We start from the raw sequence: 18,057 nt of genomic DNA on the forward strand, positions 1-18,057 counted from the left end.
GCGGAAAATCAAAAATGCGAAAAATCAAATAAAAACAGAAAAAAAAATGTTCATAACCAAACAAAAACTCTTTAAACTTAAAATCAATTACATTATCGAAAAGCAGATTCCAAATAATTATCATATATAGATTTGTATATAGATCTGTGTTTCAAAGCAGTTGTTGAAACTACTTTGAAACACAGATCTACCCAAGTGCAATAAAAATTCGAAGAAAAAAAAACTGGTAAAAAAGTCCAACATTGTAAAATGGTATTAAAAACAGCTCAAAATTGAATCTTAAATGTTTTAATTGCTTCCGATGGTCAGAATTTCATCGATATGCACTACTAGTTCATACAAACACCGTTAATTAAAACAAAACCGGCAAACTCCCGGAACAGCTGCGGAATAAACTGCGTGCCGTAAAATAAAAATAGAATCAGGTACAGATATGAGTTAGAAAAAATTACTGCGCCCAAATTAAAAATTTTAATTTAATGGGTGTTTATCATGAAAAAAAATTTGGGTGCAAAAAGTTTAGACAAGTCAAAGGTTAGAACCCCGATCTCCGGCGTAGGAATACGAAGCCTAAACAACTAGGCTACCAGGCCCTTATCACCGCTTATCTTACAGCTAATTTTAGCAACATACAATTTTTGAAAGCAAACAATTTAGGTAACGAAAAAGTAAAAAATTGAACTTGAAAACGTAAACCATAAGAATAACAACGCAAATAAGTGGCTTAACTAATGACCTGACTTGGCAGCAATATTTTTTACAGTGCTATCAAACTAAAACAGGCAAAAAACCCATGAAACTATAAGCGCAAAAACAAACAATTCAGAAACAATTACAAGATTTCGATTTCAAAGAACTGGCATTTTGAGAGACAAAAAACGCATTAAAGAAAAAATATTGACTGCACGCATCGCAAAAAAGTACACAATACAACCATCTAGTGGAAAACAATGCCAGACAAAGCAAAAAAGGTAAAAATTAAAAAGCTATAAAAAGCTTTTGAACAAACAATTTTAAAGTACGAACTATTTTGATGTCATTTTGTGGCTGAACATACTCCATACTCCTGTTTCGTAGTGAGACCACACAGGGACTAGTATCAATACCAATAATCATTAGAGATGTTAACTAAGAAACAAGTTCGAGCAACGGGCATCTAAAAATGGGATTTATGGTTTTATCCCGCTTCTATTTCTGAGTTCGCTTTTTAACACTGATTCTCTTCATTTTGAATTGCTTGGTAGAGCAACTGCTGTCTAAAAACACTTTAAGCAGAATGAGAGAAGAGTCAAACTAGCCTAAAGAAAACAAAAAAGATTTCAAGCAAAATGTTGAACAAGCTATGAACTACCGTAAAGCGAAAAATGTTATTCGACGAAGTAAAAAAAAGTAGCAGGGCAAGTCCTGAAAAACAATTCAAAGAATTGAAAAAAAAACTTGAAGCCAGAACTCTTGAAGATTTTACCACAAGGCAAAATTTGATCCTTTGAAGTATATCTATCGCAAAAATACGTTCAAAGGCAATTTTTGTTTTTGAAATTGGTCCAGTATTATATTTGCAGTACCTGAAAAAAATTCATTGGCCCATGAAGATCGTTTAACTCTGAAAAGTCAAAAAATGAAATCAATTGCAAATTTTAACAAATTGTTGCTGAAAATCGTGATATTAATATCTTCAGAATCAATTCGCTACCTCTAGAGGCTAACCAGCAACCCCATTTCCAAGCCTTAGAAATTCATTGGCTCAAAGATCGATAGTCAGTAATTTTTAGAAAAAAGGACCGTGATTCATGTAATACGAGAAAAAGTGATTGAAAGGTAATGCGAATTAAAAAAAACAGAGGGAAGAATTCAGCAAAAGCCTCGAAGCACAAAAAAGAACACAGACATACTGAACTGCCTACCTAATTATAGCAATCCTAACCAAACATTAACAGAAAAATTAACTCTTTAGAATATCTGACAAAAACTGGCATAACGATTTGCGATAAGTTTTCATTCAATAAAAGACTACCGATTAACAGAAAAACCAGCGAAAAGACTTCATTTACAAAAAACCGAGGAAATTGGAACCAAATGAAGGACCAAGTTAAACCATGAAACTCTCCACAAAATGAACGATTTCCAAAACATTGTCTTGAAAAAATGTTATTTCCTCTGCACAATCACTTAATCAATGGCACCCTTTAGAAGCGAAACGAAGAATAGCTCTGAACTAAAGATTGAGCAAGAAAAACTACCAAAAGCGGAAACTCAGAAAAAATGCGAAAAATCAAATGAAAACAGACAAAAATTTCTTATAACCAAACAAAAACTCTTTAAAACTCAAAATCAATTACACTTATATTGAAAAGCAGATTTAAAATAGTTATCGTATATAGATTTGTATACAATTCTGTGTTTCAATGCAGTTGTTGAAACTACTTTGAAACACAGATCTACCCAAGTGCAATAAAACGTTGAAGAAAACAAACTCGTATAAAAGTCCCAACATTGCAAAATGGTTTTAAAAACATCAATATTGAATCTTAAATGTTTTAATTGCTTCCGATGAACAGAATTTCATCGATACGCACCACTAGTTTATACAAAAACCGTTCAATAAAAAATAACTGGCAAACTGCCGGAACAGCTGCGGAATAAACTTCGTGCCGTAAAAAAAAAGATAGAATCAGGTACAGAAATGAGTTAGAAAAAGTTATTGCGCCCAACTTCAAAAATTTAATTTAATGGGTGTTTATCATGAAAAAAACTTCTGGGTGCAAAACTTTTAGAAAAGGTTAGAACCCCGATCTCCGGCGTAGGATTACGAATCATAAACAACTAGGCTACCAGGCCCTTATCACCGCTTATCTTACAGCTAATTTTGTTTTAGCAACAGACAATTTTTGAAAGCACAATTTAGGTAACCACAAAGTAAGAAACTAAACTTGAAAATGTAAACCATAAGAACAACAACGCAAATGAGTGGATTAACTAATGACCTGACTTTGCAACAATATTTTTTACAGTACTATCAAACTAAACAGGCAAAAACCCCATGAAATTATAAGCGCAAAAACAAACAATTCAGAAACAATTACAAGATTTTGATTTCAAAGAACTGGTGTTTTGAGAAACAAAAAAAAACGCTTTTAAGAAAATATTGACTTCACGCATCGCGAAAAAGAGTACACAATACAACAATCTAGTGGAAAACAATGCCAGACAAAGCAAAAAAGGCGAAAACTACAAACTCAAATCAATCAGAAAACTTTTGAAAACCAATGGAGTCAAAGTAGAAACATGCCCGGCAGATTGCCAAAAATTAGCCGCCGCTGAATCCCAGAAGCAAGACTGGAATTGAAAGAAGAGAAAAAGCTAGTGAAAAAATAATTTTTTTACAAACAATTTTGAAGTACAAACTATTTTGATGTCATTTTGGAGCCGAACATACTCCTGTTTCGTAGTGATTCCACAAAGGGACTAGTATCAATACCAATCAGCATTAAAGATGTTAACTAAGAACAAAGTTCGAGTAACGGGCATCTAAAATCGGGTTTTATGGTTTTATCCCATTTCTATTTCTGATTTCCTTTTTAACACTGACTCTGCTAATTTTGAATTGCTTTGCAGACTACCTGCTGTTTAAAAACACTTGGCAGAATGAGAGAAGGGTAAAAATAGCCTGGAGAAGTCAAAAAAATTCAAGCAAAATGTTGAACAAGCTGAACTACCGTAAAGCGAAACATTTTTATTCGAGGAAGTAAAAAAAATATAGCAGGACAAGTCCTGAAAAACAATTCAAAGAATTCAATAAAAACTTAAAGTACTCTACCTGACCAGCAGATCAATTGAACAATGCCAGCAAAAACCGAACATAAATATTGCTGGCAATATTAAAATCATCTCAAAAAATTGTGAAACAAACAAACAAAACAAACAGAAATATATTCATTGCTAAAGCTTTTATCCCTAAGGCAAAATTTGATCATTTTAAGTATATCTATCTCAAAATACGTTCAAAGCCAATTTTTGTTTTTGAAATCGGTCCAGTATTACATCTGCAGTACCTGAAAAAAATTCATTGGCCCATGAAAATCGATTAAATAAGAAAACGTCAAAAAATAAAATGAAATCAATTGCAAATTTTAACGAATTGTTGCTGAAAATCGTGATATTAATATCTTCAGAATCAATTCGCTACCTCTAGAGGCTAACCAGCAACCCCATTTCCAAGCCTTAGAAATTCATTGGCTCAAAGATCGATAGTCAGTAATTTTTAGAAAAAAGGACCGTGATTCATGTAATACGAGAAAAAGTGATTGAAAGGTAAAGCAAATTAAAAAAAAACAGAGGGAAGAAATCAGCAAAAGCCTCGAAGCACAAAAAAGAACACAGACATACTGAACTGCCTACCTAATTGTAGCAATCCTCCATTCAATAAAAGACCACCAATTAACAGAAAAACCAGCGAAAAGACTTTATATACAAAAAACCGAGGAAATTGGAACCAAATGAAGGACCAAGTTAAAAAATGAAACTCTCCACAAAATGAACGATTTCCAAAACATTATCTTGAAAAAATGTTATTTCCTCTGCACAATCACTTAATCAATGGCACCCTTTAGAAGCGAAACGAAGAATAGCTCTGAGCTAAAGATTGAGCAAGAAAAACTACCAAAAGCGGAAAATCAGAAAACATGCGAAAAATCAAATGAAAACAGACAAAAATTTTTCATAACCAAACAAAAACTCTTTTAGAACTCAAAATCAATTACACTTAAATTGAATAGCAGATTTAAAATAATTATCGTATATAGATTTGTTTGCAAATCTAATTTGTGTTTCAAAGCAGTTGTTGAAACTACTTTGAAACACAGATCTACCCAAGTGCAATAAAAAGTTGAAGAAAACAAACTCGTATAAAAATCCCAACTTTTCAAAATGGTTTTAAAAACATCTCAAAATTGAATCTTAAATGTTGTAATTGCTTCCGATGAACAGAATTTCATCGATCCGCACTACTAGTTTATACAAACACCGTTCAGTAAAAAATAACTGGCAAACTGCGGGAACAGCTGCGGAATAAACTGCGTGCCGTAAAATAAAGATAGAATCAGGTACAGAAATGAGTTAGAAAAAGTTATTACGCCCAACTTCAAAAATTTAATTTAATGGGTGTTTATCATGAAAAAACTTCTGGGTGCAAAAATTTTGACAAGGCAGAGGTTAGAACCCCGATCTCCGGCGTAGGATTACAAAGCCTAAACAACTAGGCTACCAGGCCCTTATCACCGCTTATCTTACAGCTAATTTTAGAAACAGACCATTTTTGAAAGCAAACAATTTAGGTAACGAAAAAGTAAAAAATTAAACTTGAAAACGTAAACCATAAGAACAACAACGCAAAGAAGGGGATTAACTAATGACCTGACTTTGCAGCAATATTTTTTACAGCACTATCAAACTAAACAGGCAAAAACCCCATGAAATTATAAGCGCAAAAACAAACAATTCAGAAACAATTACAAGCTTTTGATTTCAAAGAACTGGTGTTTTGAGAAACAAAAAAAGCGCACTTAAGAAAATATTGACTTAACGAATCGCGAAAAAGAGTACACAATGCAACAATCTAGTGGAAAACAATGCCAGACAAAGCAAAAAAGGCGAAAACTACAAACTCAAATCAATCAGAAAACTTTTGAAAACCAATGGAGTCAAAGTAGAAACATGCCCGGCAGATTGCCAAAAAAAGCCACCGCTGAATCCCAGAAGCAAGACTGGAATTGAAAGAAGAGAAAAAGCTAGTGCAAAAATAATTTTTTTACAAACAATTTTGAAGTACAAACTATTTTGATGTCATTTTGCAGCCGAACATACTCCTGTTTCGTAGTGATTCCACAAAGGGACTAGTATCAATACCAATCAGCATTAAAGATGTTAACTAAGAACAAAGTTCGAGTAACGGGCATCTAAAATCGGGTTTTATGGTTTTATCCCATTTCTATTTCTGATTTCCCTTTTTAACACTGACTCTGTTAATTTTGAATTGCTTTGCAGACTAACTGCTGTTTAAAAACACTTAGCAGAAAGATAGAAGGGTAAAAATAGCCTAGAGAACTCAAAAAAATATTAAGCAAAATGTTGAACAAGCAGAACTACCGTACAGCGAAACATTTTTATTCGAGGAAGTAAAAAAAGCATAGCAGGACAAGTCCTGAAAAACAATTCAAAGAATTGAATAAAAACTTAGAAACACTCTACCTGACCAGCAGATCAATTGAACAATGCCAGCAAAAACCGAACATAAATATTGCTGGCAATATTAAAATCATCTCAAAAAATTGTGAAACAAAGAAACAAACCAAACAGAAATATATTCATTGCTAAAGCTTTTATCCCTAAGGCAAAATTTGATCATTTTAAGTATATCTATCTCAAAATACGTTCAAAGCCAATTTTTGTTTTTCAAATCGGTCCAGTATTACATCTGCAGTACCTGAAAAAATTCATTGGCCCATGAAAATTGATTAAATAAGAAAACGTCAAAAAATGAAATCAATTGCAAATTTTAATGAATTGTTGCTGAAAATCGTGATATTAATATCTTCAGAAACAGTTCGCTATCTTTAGAGGCTAACCAGCAACCCCATTTCCAAGCCTTAAAAAATTCATTGGCTCAAAGATCGATAGTCAATAATTTTTAGAAAAAAGAACCGTGATTCATGTAATACGAGAAAAAGTGATTAAAAGGTTAAGCAAATTTAAAAAAACATAGAGGTAAGAATTCAGCAAAAGCCTTGAAGCACAAAAAAGAACACAGACATACTGAATTGCCTACCTAATTATAGCAATCCTAACCAAACAATAACAGGAAAATTAACTATTCAGAATATCTTGACAAAAAATGCATAACAAATTGCGATAACTTTTCATTCAGTAAAGGACTACCGATTAACAAAAAACCAGCAAAAAAACTATACAAAAAACCGAGGAAAGTGGAACCAAATGAAGGACCAAGTTGCAAAATGAAACTCTCCATAAAATGAACGATTTCCAAAACATTATCTTGAAAAAATGTTATTTCCTCTGCACAATCACTTAATCAATGGCACCTTTTAGAAGCGAAATGAAGAATAGCTCTGAATAAAAGATTGAGCACGAAAAACTACCAAAAGCGGAAAATCAGAAAAAATGCAAAAATCAAATAAAAACAGACAAAAATTGTTTATAACCAAACAAATACTCAAAATCAATTACACTTATATCGAAAATAGTTATCGTATATAGATTTGTATATAGATCTGTGTTTCAAAGCAGTTGTTGAAACTACTTTGAAAGACAGATGTACCCAAGTGCTATAAAAATTTGAAAACAAACTGGTAAAAAAAAGTTCAACATTGCAAAATGGTTTTAAAAACAGCTCAAAATTGAATCCTAAATCTTTTAATTGCTTCCGATGGTCAGAATTTAATCGATGCGCACTACTGGTACATACAGACACCGTTCATTAAAACATAAACGGCAAACTGCCGGAAAAAATAGTGACAAAGTTATGCAAACCACTAGCTATGGAATCACACCATTAATTAGGTCCTTCTATGCATGGAAACCAGCCAATATGGCCTCTCATTAATTCTACTAAGTGATAGCACATAGGTAATGTTTGAAGAAGAGGCAAAATTCAAATAACATAGCTGGCAGATTGCCAGAAAATAGCCGCAATAGATTCGTAGATCGGCAGTTTAAAAAAAACAGACCAAAAAAATCGTCTTTTCATTGAAGGCTGATCGGCTATATTTTGATTAAACATCTGTATAAGTTATTGCTGCCTCTATTAGCAGATCTCAAATAACCTTCATTAAAAGTGAGACACACCCATTTGACATTATCTCTTTGAACTAAAGAGTAAATAAAAGTCAATTTCAAAGTGAGGAAGTCATTTTTGAGAGTGAAGTAAGTGTGACCAAATATTTAATCACGCGCATGAACAAAAAACTCGCTCCACTAAGAGCGAAAATTGACGTCACACATTCAATTCAGTTAAAATTGCATGAACGAATGAACAAAAAGTGGCTGTGACGTCATATGGTTGTAACAAAAATGATGACGACGAAATAAAAAACCCAAGAGAAGGCCAATAATAGCCCCAGCTATCGCTGTGCGGCTACTAATAACCAACTAACGTCGGATGAATTGCTCTTGAACATTTAGTGGGAGCTCAAATCTATTGAAGCCTGCTTCAGTGATGTGGGGGGGGGGTCTTCAAATTACATCGAAGTTTCAAGTGTTAACTAAACTGAGGGTCCTTCAGAGGTTATTATATACCACTGTGACCACTAATAAAAATTAAAGTCAAAAACTATTCCTGTTTCGGCGCAGTTTTATTTGATTTTCAATAGAAAAGTGCCGCCGATTGAGCTCAACTGCTGAAAACTGTGAATGAGAGAGAAATTTACATCAGATAAAAGCAAAAAATCAAGGGCGAAAAAGTGAGTCGAAAATACAAAACGGTCAAGCAAAAATTTGGCATGAAAAAAAGACAAACAAGTTTACGATAATGACTTCAAACTTCGTTCGAGAGCAAGCCTTGAAATTATATTACTACTAATAGTGTCGCAGTCATAAAAACCTATAGCTGACCATTGGTGAATTCAAACAATTGCAAATAGACGCAATTCGAACAAGAAACAAACCGACTAATGTCGGAAGAATTGCTCTCGAACGAGAGGTGATGCAATTTAATTCCGGGGCTGTAACTTGGATTAATTTTTCTTTATGTGTGCAAAAACAGTTGATTAGGCTATCAGGCCCTTGTTGTTATGCCGCAATCAATTTTATTATAGCAACATGCTTTACTTCCGAGTGCGAGCAATAGAGATCACTCAAAAATGAAGAAAAGCGCAAAATGGTCCAGCGAAAAATTTGCATAAAAAGGCTAACACGCTTATAGTAAATTCTACGAACTTCGTTCAAGAGCAATTAAACACTGAAAATAGAAGTCAAATTGACGCACGTGAAAAAATTTGCTCTGAAAATTTGTTCAAACACTAATAACTTCTCATTCCACTTTAGAGGTAGTTTGACAAAAAACGCCTCAGACCTATTCAATTTTTCGCTCTTTACTACTGCAGCGGGACTAAATCACCACTCTAATTTGACTTCTCGTTGACGCAAAAAAGCCGCAAAAACTGTACTCTCAAAAAAAGACAGCATACCAATAGAATCCTAACACTTTGGACTGTAAAGAGCAACGCAATATAGTTCTGCTCAGCTTAGATCCTCGCAGCAGTAAAAATTTGGAGTTTAACCAAAAAACTAACTGATTTAAAAATGCCGCACGCTTAGCGAATTTTTTTGCACCCTCTTTTCTCCCGCTCTCTCTAAGAGGCGACTTGAACAGAAATCCACCCTCTCTTCTCTTCTCTCTGCTATTCCGCAATTCGACCTAAACTGTTTGTTTTCGCGCATTTCACTTCCTGTTTCAAATACACTCAACAAAATTACCGACCAAAAAGACGCTCCACAAATACTCCTCTTCGAGTCGCAAAGAAGGCGAGCACCTAAATAATAGCCATTGAGAGACTGACAGGGGCTATTGATGACTGAAAACCTAAATTTAGAACAAAAAACATGAACATAGCCGGCAGATTGCCGGAATAGCTGCGAAAGAATAGACCTGCGTGCCATATTATAGAGATAGAAACAGATACAGATCTAAATTGAAAAAATCGCCGCCGCTCAAAAAACTAGGTTTAAAAACATTCAGCGATACATTAATAACGCTTGTTAAAATTCAATCCGCAGAAGCCTCTTATTAGGGACCTTTACTGCACATATGAGTTCCTTTGACCTTAAACAAATTCAAATTAAACTTAAGTTTTAAAGTGCAAAAGTCATTTTATTGAGTGAGGTAAGTCACGTATGATCAAAATCTAATCACGCAAATAACCTAGAAACTTTTGCTAAAGCGAGCGAGAAATGACGTCACGCGCGCAAATGCCGTTAGTGAGAGGAAGAAGTCATTCAGAAAAATTGACTTTTTCAGCTTTGCTGTGTGAACAAATGTAAAACGAAAAAAGAGCGTCAGACGACGAATCAAAAAAAAAAACATAGCAGGACAAGTCCTGACGTACAATTCAAAGAATTTTCATTGACTAAACGAAAAAACTAGACCTAGGATGGACTATGAGTGAACTGAGAAAACCATTTTTTAAAAAATCAGATAAAAAAGAAAAAAAAACAGAAAATCAATGTCAAAATGCCGCATGTGAACAAAAAAACCAATAGCGAGAAATGAAAATTTAATTCAAACCAAAAACTAGGCCTAGAATGAGCTGTGAATGGATTGGGAAAACCATTTACAAAAAAATCCGATCCAAAAAATCGAAAAAACAGTAAAAATCAGAGTGAAATTGCCGCATGTGAACAAAAAAACCACTACCGAGAAACCGAATTTTTGTTCAAACACCGTTTCCTCACTCTACTTTAAAATTAGAGCGAAAAAAATTCACGCCGCAACACCACTCGCTTTTTCGCTCCATTTCCTGTTTCGGCGTGACCAAAATCACTACTCCAATTTGACTTCAAAAATCATGAAAATGTGTGAACAGATCTTAAAAAAAAGACAGCGCCCCAATACAATTGAAATTCTTTGAATTGTAAAAAACCAAGAGCACCGCAATATAGCTTCGCTCAGCTTACAGCTTCGCAGCTATAATAAACTATTTTTTGCCATTAAGAACCAGAAACAAATGCCATGAATGTGCATATGCACTTGGTAATTTGACTGGCAGATTCTACTGACCTTGGAAGAATGAGAATGATGTGGCCGATGTGTTCTCTTGAATTCTCTGTGGGTTCACTTTCAAAGAAGCTGCACCGCTGGCTTTGAAATTTGACACCACGTTGCTCATTTTGGCAGCTGCTCTCCTCCAGCTAGGACCAATAGCCGACTGTCGACCCTCTGTGGCACAGCCAATTGTCGTGCCAGTTTGCAGTTTCTGTGAACCACTGGGGCCTTTATTGAACTCCTCTTTGGCTGTAACAAAATGGCTCAATCATTTAGTTATTTGAATGTCGTTATCTTGTTCCGATATTTGAGTATTAGCAACAAAACCGCCGCATACCACAGTTATTCAATTAATAGTGCATGCAAGATCAAAATGTAAGCGCTAATTTTGAGCTACGATTGTATTTGAATACCAAAATCATCGTAGAACGGTGAGGCAAAGCTTGTAGCTGGAACATTACGACAAAACTCATTACCTAAATTAAAATTTTAAACTTAATTACGTAAAGCTAGAAAAACCAACCATCCAATTTAATTACTTATCTTCTTCTATTACCATTATTTGGAGCATTGAACGCAGTATGCAATTTTGAAGTTGACATCTTCAAATTGAACCAATTTGTTAATTGCCACACCTATTTAGAAACCAATTTTATAGACCAAACGTCCACGATAAAAATAAAAGATACCAACAAAAATCTTACCCGGCAGATTGCCGGAAAATAGCCTCCGTTGATACCCATAACCACGATTGGGATTGAAAGAAAAGAAAAAAATAATGAAAAGAAAATGATTTTTGTAGAAAAACAATTTAAAGTGCAAACTATTTTGATGTCATTTGGTAGTTGAAAATACTCCTGTTTCATACTGCGACGATACAGGAGCTAGTATTAATACCAATATGCACTAGAGATGGTAACTAAGACTTATAGGAACCAAGTTCAAGAAACGGGGATCTAAAACTGGGCTTTATGGGTTGATCCCGTTTCTAATTCTGATTTCGTTTTTTGATAATGACACTGTTCATTTTGAATTGCTTTGTTGCGCAACTGCTGTATAAAGCACTTTGAGCAGGATGAGAGAATAGTGAAACTAGCCTAGAGAAGTCAAACATAGCAGGCAGATTGCCGGAAGAGCTGCGAAAGAATAGACCTGTTAAACTCCATCCCGCAGAAGCCTCTTATTAAGGACCTTTACTGCACATATGAGTTCCTTTGACCTTAAAAAACTCTAACTTAAGTTTTAAAGTGCAAAAGTCATTTTATTGAGTGAGGTAACTCACGTATGATCAAAATCTAATCACGCAAAATACTTTTGCTTAAGAGAGTCAGAAATGACGTCATGCGCGCAAACGCCTTTAGTGAGATGAAGAAGTCATTCAGAAAATTTGACTTTCAGCTTTGCTGTGTGAACAAATGTAAAACGAAAAAGAGCATCAGACGACGAAGCAAAAAAAACATAGCCGGAAACGACTCGAAGTGGAAATCGACTTAAATAATGCCATCCAACTACTCATCAGACAAAACGTGCCTCCAATAAATTACGATTATCTTGAAATAAAACCATAAAACAAAAAATAAAAAATCAAATCTATTGAAATATGCTAAAAAATCGGATCAAATTTTGTCATAAAAGGAGATCTCGAAAAAACTACCTCTGCCAATATTACTTAATCAGAACAACTAGTACCTACTAAAACAACTTACTAAAATCTTTTAAAAAAAGACTTAAAGCCAAATCACGAAAAAATAAGCTCTAACAAACAACAAGACTAAAAAACTGGAAAAAGTTAAACATAACCGACTAAACGTCGAAAGAATGGCTCTCGTACGACTAGTGGGCGCTCTAATCAATTGCAGCCTGCTTCAATCGGGGAAGAGAAGAGCCTAAATGAGACTAAGAAGTTCAATAGTGGGCTTGAAATAACCACATTAGAGTTTGAAAAAAGTTTGAAAAAGTTAAAAATTTTTTATAATAGCAAAGCACAAAAATCCAACGAAAAATTCTCTTCAGCCAACAGGGTATCCAGATGCTTGCAAAACAATAAGCAAGTCATAATAGGCTAAGAAACGTGTCTAACGGAAAACGAAAAACTGCAAAAGATTTAACAAAAATAGTTTTAAATTTCTCCATTTTTTGTCATATTTCTCAACAAAAAACGCTTCCTATCCACAAAACTAAACCCACTTTTTATCTAAAATTTTTTCAAGAAATAGAGGTTTTTTCAATACCCATTTGAGACAGTAAAAAAACCAATTGTCAAAAAATCGCAAAAATTAGCCCAAAAATTAACAAAATAGATGAAAAACCTCGAAACTAGCATAAAGTTCTTATGAAATTCCAGAAACCTTTAGAACACTACTAAAATCTGCTCAAAATTGAAACATAACAGAAGAAAGTCGGGCAAACTGCTCTCAAACGACCGGCAAGCGGTTGGCTTCGTCAGTAGCTAGCCACGGTTTAGTGACGCTAGCTTTAGATTAGTTGAAGGGGCATAAGGCGAGCAGCGGGGATGTGAACCGCAGCGGGGGGGGGGGGGAGGGCAAAAGTGGATTGGGGGACTGGAGTGGGGGCGATGGGTGTGTGGGATCAATTTCTAAGAACCGCCCTTCACACCATAAGAATAAGTCTCCAATACTGTGTGTTGATCGCATTCTTGAAGACCAGTGGACAGAACGGCTCAACGAAAACTTTATGCAAAATGCTCGCTACCTCTTTATATCGTTTCTGCAGCCGAATGTCAAATGGGCCAGAGGAAAAATCGGCCAAGCAAAAAATTGCATAAAAGAGACACAGGATTAATATATTTGCTACAAATTGCTTTTGAGGTCAATTAACAAGGATTTCCTAAATAATGCCTGTTAAGTCATCTAGGATAAAAAACATTTCAATTATAACTCATTGCGAATGACGATCAGATACGATGACATTACGCCACATAAAAGCAGCTGAAGTGCGGCATCAACAAACAAATAGATAGATAGATAGATAGATAGAGAGAGAGAGAGGGATAAAACGTGAACGAGAAAGAGAAGGAAAGAATCCCTAACTGACAGAGAAAAAAGAGATAGGAATATTTTCCATGTCGATATTTTCTAGCCTTGTTAATAAATAAATCATTTAAACAACTGAAACATAACCGACTAACGTCGGGCGAATTGCTCTCAAACGACCACGCGAGCGGTTGGCTTTGTCAGTAGCTAGCCACGGTTTAGTGAGGCTAGCCTTGGCTTGATTCGATTCTGCAATTTTTAGTTTTCTAGCCCTGTTAAGAAATAAATCACATAAAAACTGATATTTTAAAAATTTGCAATATTGCAAAATTTAAAAGACAAGCTTCCAGAGTTCGCAGTGAAAAAATGTTCATAAACACTATCTGTCTCTGGAGTTCTGTCAAGTAACCCATCTCCAGGAGTTTCATGGTCGATCTTATCCATTACTGGGAATGAAAACAAAATTCTTGCACTTGTAATGAAACGACTCGAATAAACACATAATATGACCTATATTTAAAAAAACTGACAATAATTTTAACAAAAAATTTTTAAAATCCAAAAAAAACTCAAATTATCCAGAAAAATTAGCCGAAAATTCAGCATGACACTACAGCCACTGCACTTTTTAAAAAACTTGAGACTCATTTTCAGAGATGGCTTGTTCCGGGTTAGAACTGAAAGAAAATAATCCGAAAGATCAATAGCTAGGCAGTAAAAGTCACTGAATAAATTGTTCTCTACTTTAAGAACATAATCAACAAACTTCGGGCGAATTGCTCTCAAACGACTGGCGAGCGAATGGCTTCGTCAACAGCTAGCCACGGTTTGGTGAGGCTAGCTTTAGCTTGATTCGATTCTGCAACTTTTAGTTTTCTAGCCATGTTAAGAAATAAATCAAATAAAAACTGATATTTTAAAGATTTGCAATATTGCAAAATTTAAAAGACAAGCTTCCAGAGTTCGCAGTGCAAAATGTTTATAAACACTATCTGTCTCTGGAGTTCTGTCAAGTAACCCATCTCCAGGAGTTTCATGACTGATCTTATCCATTACCGGGAATGAAAATAAAATTCTTGCACTTATAATGAAACGACTCGAATACACGCATAATATGATCTATATTTAAAAAAACTGACAATAATTTTAACAAAAAATTTTAAAAATCCAAAAAAAAACTCAGAAAATTTAATATTATCCAGAAAAATCAGCTGAAAATTCAGCATGACACTACAGCCACTGCACTTTTTAAAAAACTTGAGACTCATTTTCAGAGATGGCTTGTTCCGGGTTAGAACTGAAAGAAAAAAATCCGAAAGATCAATAGCTAGGCAGTAAAAGTCACTGAATAAATTGTTCTCTACTTTAAGAACATAATCAACAAACTTCGGGCGAATTGCTCTCAAACGACTGGTGAGCGAATGGCTTCGTCAACAGCTAGCCAAGGTTTAGTGAGGCTAGCTTTAGCTTGATTCGATTCTGCAACTTTTAGTTTTCTAGCCTTGTTGAAAATTCAAAAAACTGATTTTAAAAATTTGCAAAACATTTGCAGTAAAAATGTTCAAAATTATTTTTGTCTCTGGAGCTATATAAACTAAACCATCTGAGACTTGAAAAGCTTCGTTGGCCAGTAGTGAACGTTAAACTCAGAAAGAACAGAAATACTTAAGCTGAAATTCAAGATATGAAAATCTTCAAAACCATTCATTGTCTCAAAACACTATGCAGTATCCCTATTGCAAGCTTTAAATAGTTTCAATGCCGTAAACAGGTTCCCAGAGTAACAAAAATATTCATAACCATTTAATTATTTCTAGCAACCATGCAAAAGTTTATTATCAAGCCATGGAGGAGGTTCCTACCCTTGTGCCGGAAGAAATGCTAAAGAAAATTCAAAAGAATTCAAAAAAACTTGAAAAATCGCAAATAATATTTTAAATTGCTGATAATAAAAACTTGAAAAACATTCCATTACATCTAGAAGCTATGCAGCAATCTATAAGAAACCCTATAGGAGTTTACGTAGCTCTTGAGGCTGGAGAAACCTAAAATATGACAAATTAAAAAAAAATTGCATAAAAAAATTGCTAAAATTTGCGATAATAAAACAAATCCAAGGCCAAAAACATTTTCCAGTAATTTATTATGAAGCCCTAACGGAGATTTTCTGTTAGGCTGAAATACCTGAAAAAGGACAATAAAATACAAAAGTGAAAATTGCAGGTTTTGTTAAAAAAAAGCTAAAATTCGTGGTCCTGAAATCTGGAAGAACAATCAATTACCCTTACAAACTATACAGTAACCTATTGTCAAACCATAGAGGAGGTTTCTCGGCTCTTGAGGCTCGAGACACCTAAAAACTGAGAAAAAAACCAATCCACTACCACTAGATACTAAGCAGTAACATAATATAAAACCCTAGAGAAGGTTCCTTGACACCTAGGGCTGAGAGAACTCAAAAACTGACAAAAATTTTCTAAAACCTTGACAAGAAATGTTAAATTTCGTGGTGTTGAAATCTTGAAAAACATTCCATTACATTCAGAAACTACAGTAACCTATTGTGAAACCCTAGAGGATGTTCCATGGCTCTTGAGGCTGGAGAAACCTAAATAACAAAAAAAATTTCAGACTTGAAAAAAAGGAAAGTTTTATTTAAAAAAGTCGCTGAAATTTGTCATATCCAAAAAAAATGAAAGCTATTCCAAGGAAAAAAATTTCAGTAAGCTATTATCAAGACCTTAAGCACGTTTTCTGGCCCCAGCATCTGAAAAGAAGTGAATAACGGGGAGAAAATGTCAAAAAGTTGAAAAAATTGGCACGTTTTGTCGAAAAAATGCTAAAAGTCTTGACGTTAAAATGTTGAACTCATTCCAATACCACTAGAAACTATACAGTAAAATAATATAAAACCCTAGAGGAGGTTCCTTGGCACATAGGGCTGAGAGAACTCAAAAAATGACAAAAATTTTCAAAAACCTTGAAAAAAAATTGTAAAAAATGCTAAAACTCGTGGTGTTGAAAACTTGAAAAACATTTCATTACATTTAGAAATTACAGAAACTTTTTGTCAAACCCTAGAGGAGGTTCCACGGCTGTTGAGGCTGGAGAAACCTAAAAACCAACAAAATTTTCAAAAGCTTGAAATGCAAGTTTTATCAAAAAAAGTAGCTGAAATTTATCATATCGAAAAAATTGGAAGCTAATCCATGGAAAATCAATTTTTTTAAGTAAATTATTATCAAACCCCTAAGGACGTTTTCTGGCCCCTGCATCTGGAAAGAAGTGAGTAGTGAAAAATAAATAACAAAAAAAAATTGGACGTTTTGTCAAAAAACTGCTAAAATTAGTGGTGCTGAAATCTTGAAAAACATTTCATTACATTCAGAAACTACAGTAACCTATTGTGAACCCCTAGGAGGTTCCACGGCTCTTGGGGCTGAAGAAACCTAAAAAAGAAAAAAAATTCAGAAAAAAAACTTGAAAAAATTGCAAATTTCATCAAAAAAGTCGCTAAAACTAGTCGTATTAAAAAATTGAAAGCTATTCCATGGCAAATAAAATTTTTTCATTAACTTATTTTCAAACCCCTAAGGACGTTTTCTGGTCCCAGCATCTGGAAAGAACTCAATCACGAAAGGTCAAAAAAATTGAAAAAATTTGTGATGTTAAAAAGTTGAAACCATTCCAATACCATTAGACGCTATGCAGTAACCTAATATAAAACCCTAGAGGAGGTTCTCTAGGGGGGGGGGGGGGGGGGGGGTGCACCGGGGGCGCTACCTGTTTATCCCGTTTTTGAATACGAAAAGTCAAAAGCTGCACCCGAAAAATCGGTCAAGCGAAAAATCGCATAAAACAGACCGACAGGACTAATATAATTGCTACAAACTTCGTTTGAGAGCAATTAATACTAACTCTTCCTTACTCTTTCGCAGCCATTAAAAATCACTACTCCAATTTGACTTCAAAAATCAAGAAAATGTGTGAACAGATCTTAAGACAACGCCCCAATACAATTCAAATTCTTTGAAATATAAAAAAACCAGGATGTCCCCAATAATAGCAGCTATCGCTTCGCGTCCATTGAAAAATCTAAGACTTTGAATTTGATGTTTTTCAAATGAACTTCAGAGCGAAAAGTCCAACTTCTTACAGCTTTTTCGTTTCAGCTTAGACACCACAAGAAATCATACCCAGCTGCCTCTCATTTACTCTGCATTTAACTGATAGTTTTGCATTTGGTTATTCAGTGATAACCTAATTCCGGATCGGCAGTTCAAGAAAGGT

General features: G+C 34.4%; 1 protein-coding gene across 2 annotated transcripts in view; it reads right to left on the reverse strand.

Moving 5' to 3' along the window:
- Nucleotides 1-18,057, reverse strand: part of LOC142358708 (uncharacterized) — a 168,528-nt gene that overhangs the window by 17,379 nt on the left and 133,092 nt on the right. For both annotated transcript variants that reach the window (XM_075410236.1, XM_075410237.1), the window contains one exon: nucleotides 10,790-11,023. In XM_075410236.1, coding sequence (XP_075266351.1) covers nucleotides 10,790-11,023 — 234 coding nt within the window. The remainder of the gene's footprint in view (nucleotides 1-10,789; nucleotides 11,024-18,057) is intronic.

This window comes from Convolutriloba macropyga, chromosome 2, assembly GCF_964194025.1.
Source record: "Convolutriloba macropyga chromosome 2, txConMacr16.3, whole genome shotgun sequence".
Classification (NCBI taxonomy): Eukaryota; Metazoa; Xenacoelomorpha; order Acoela; family Convolutidae; genus Convolutriloba; species Convolutriloba macropyga.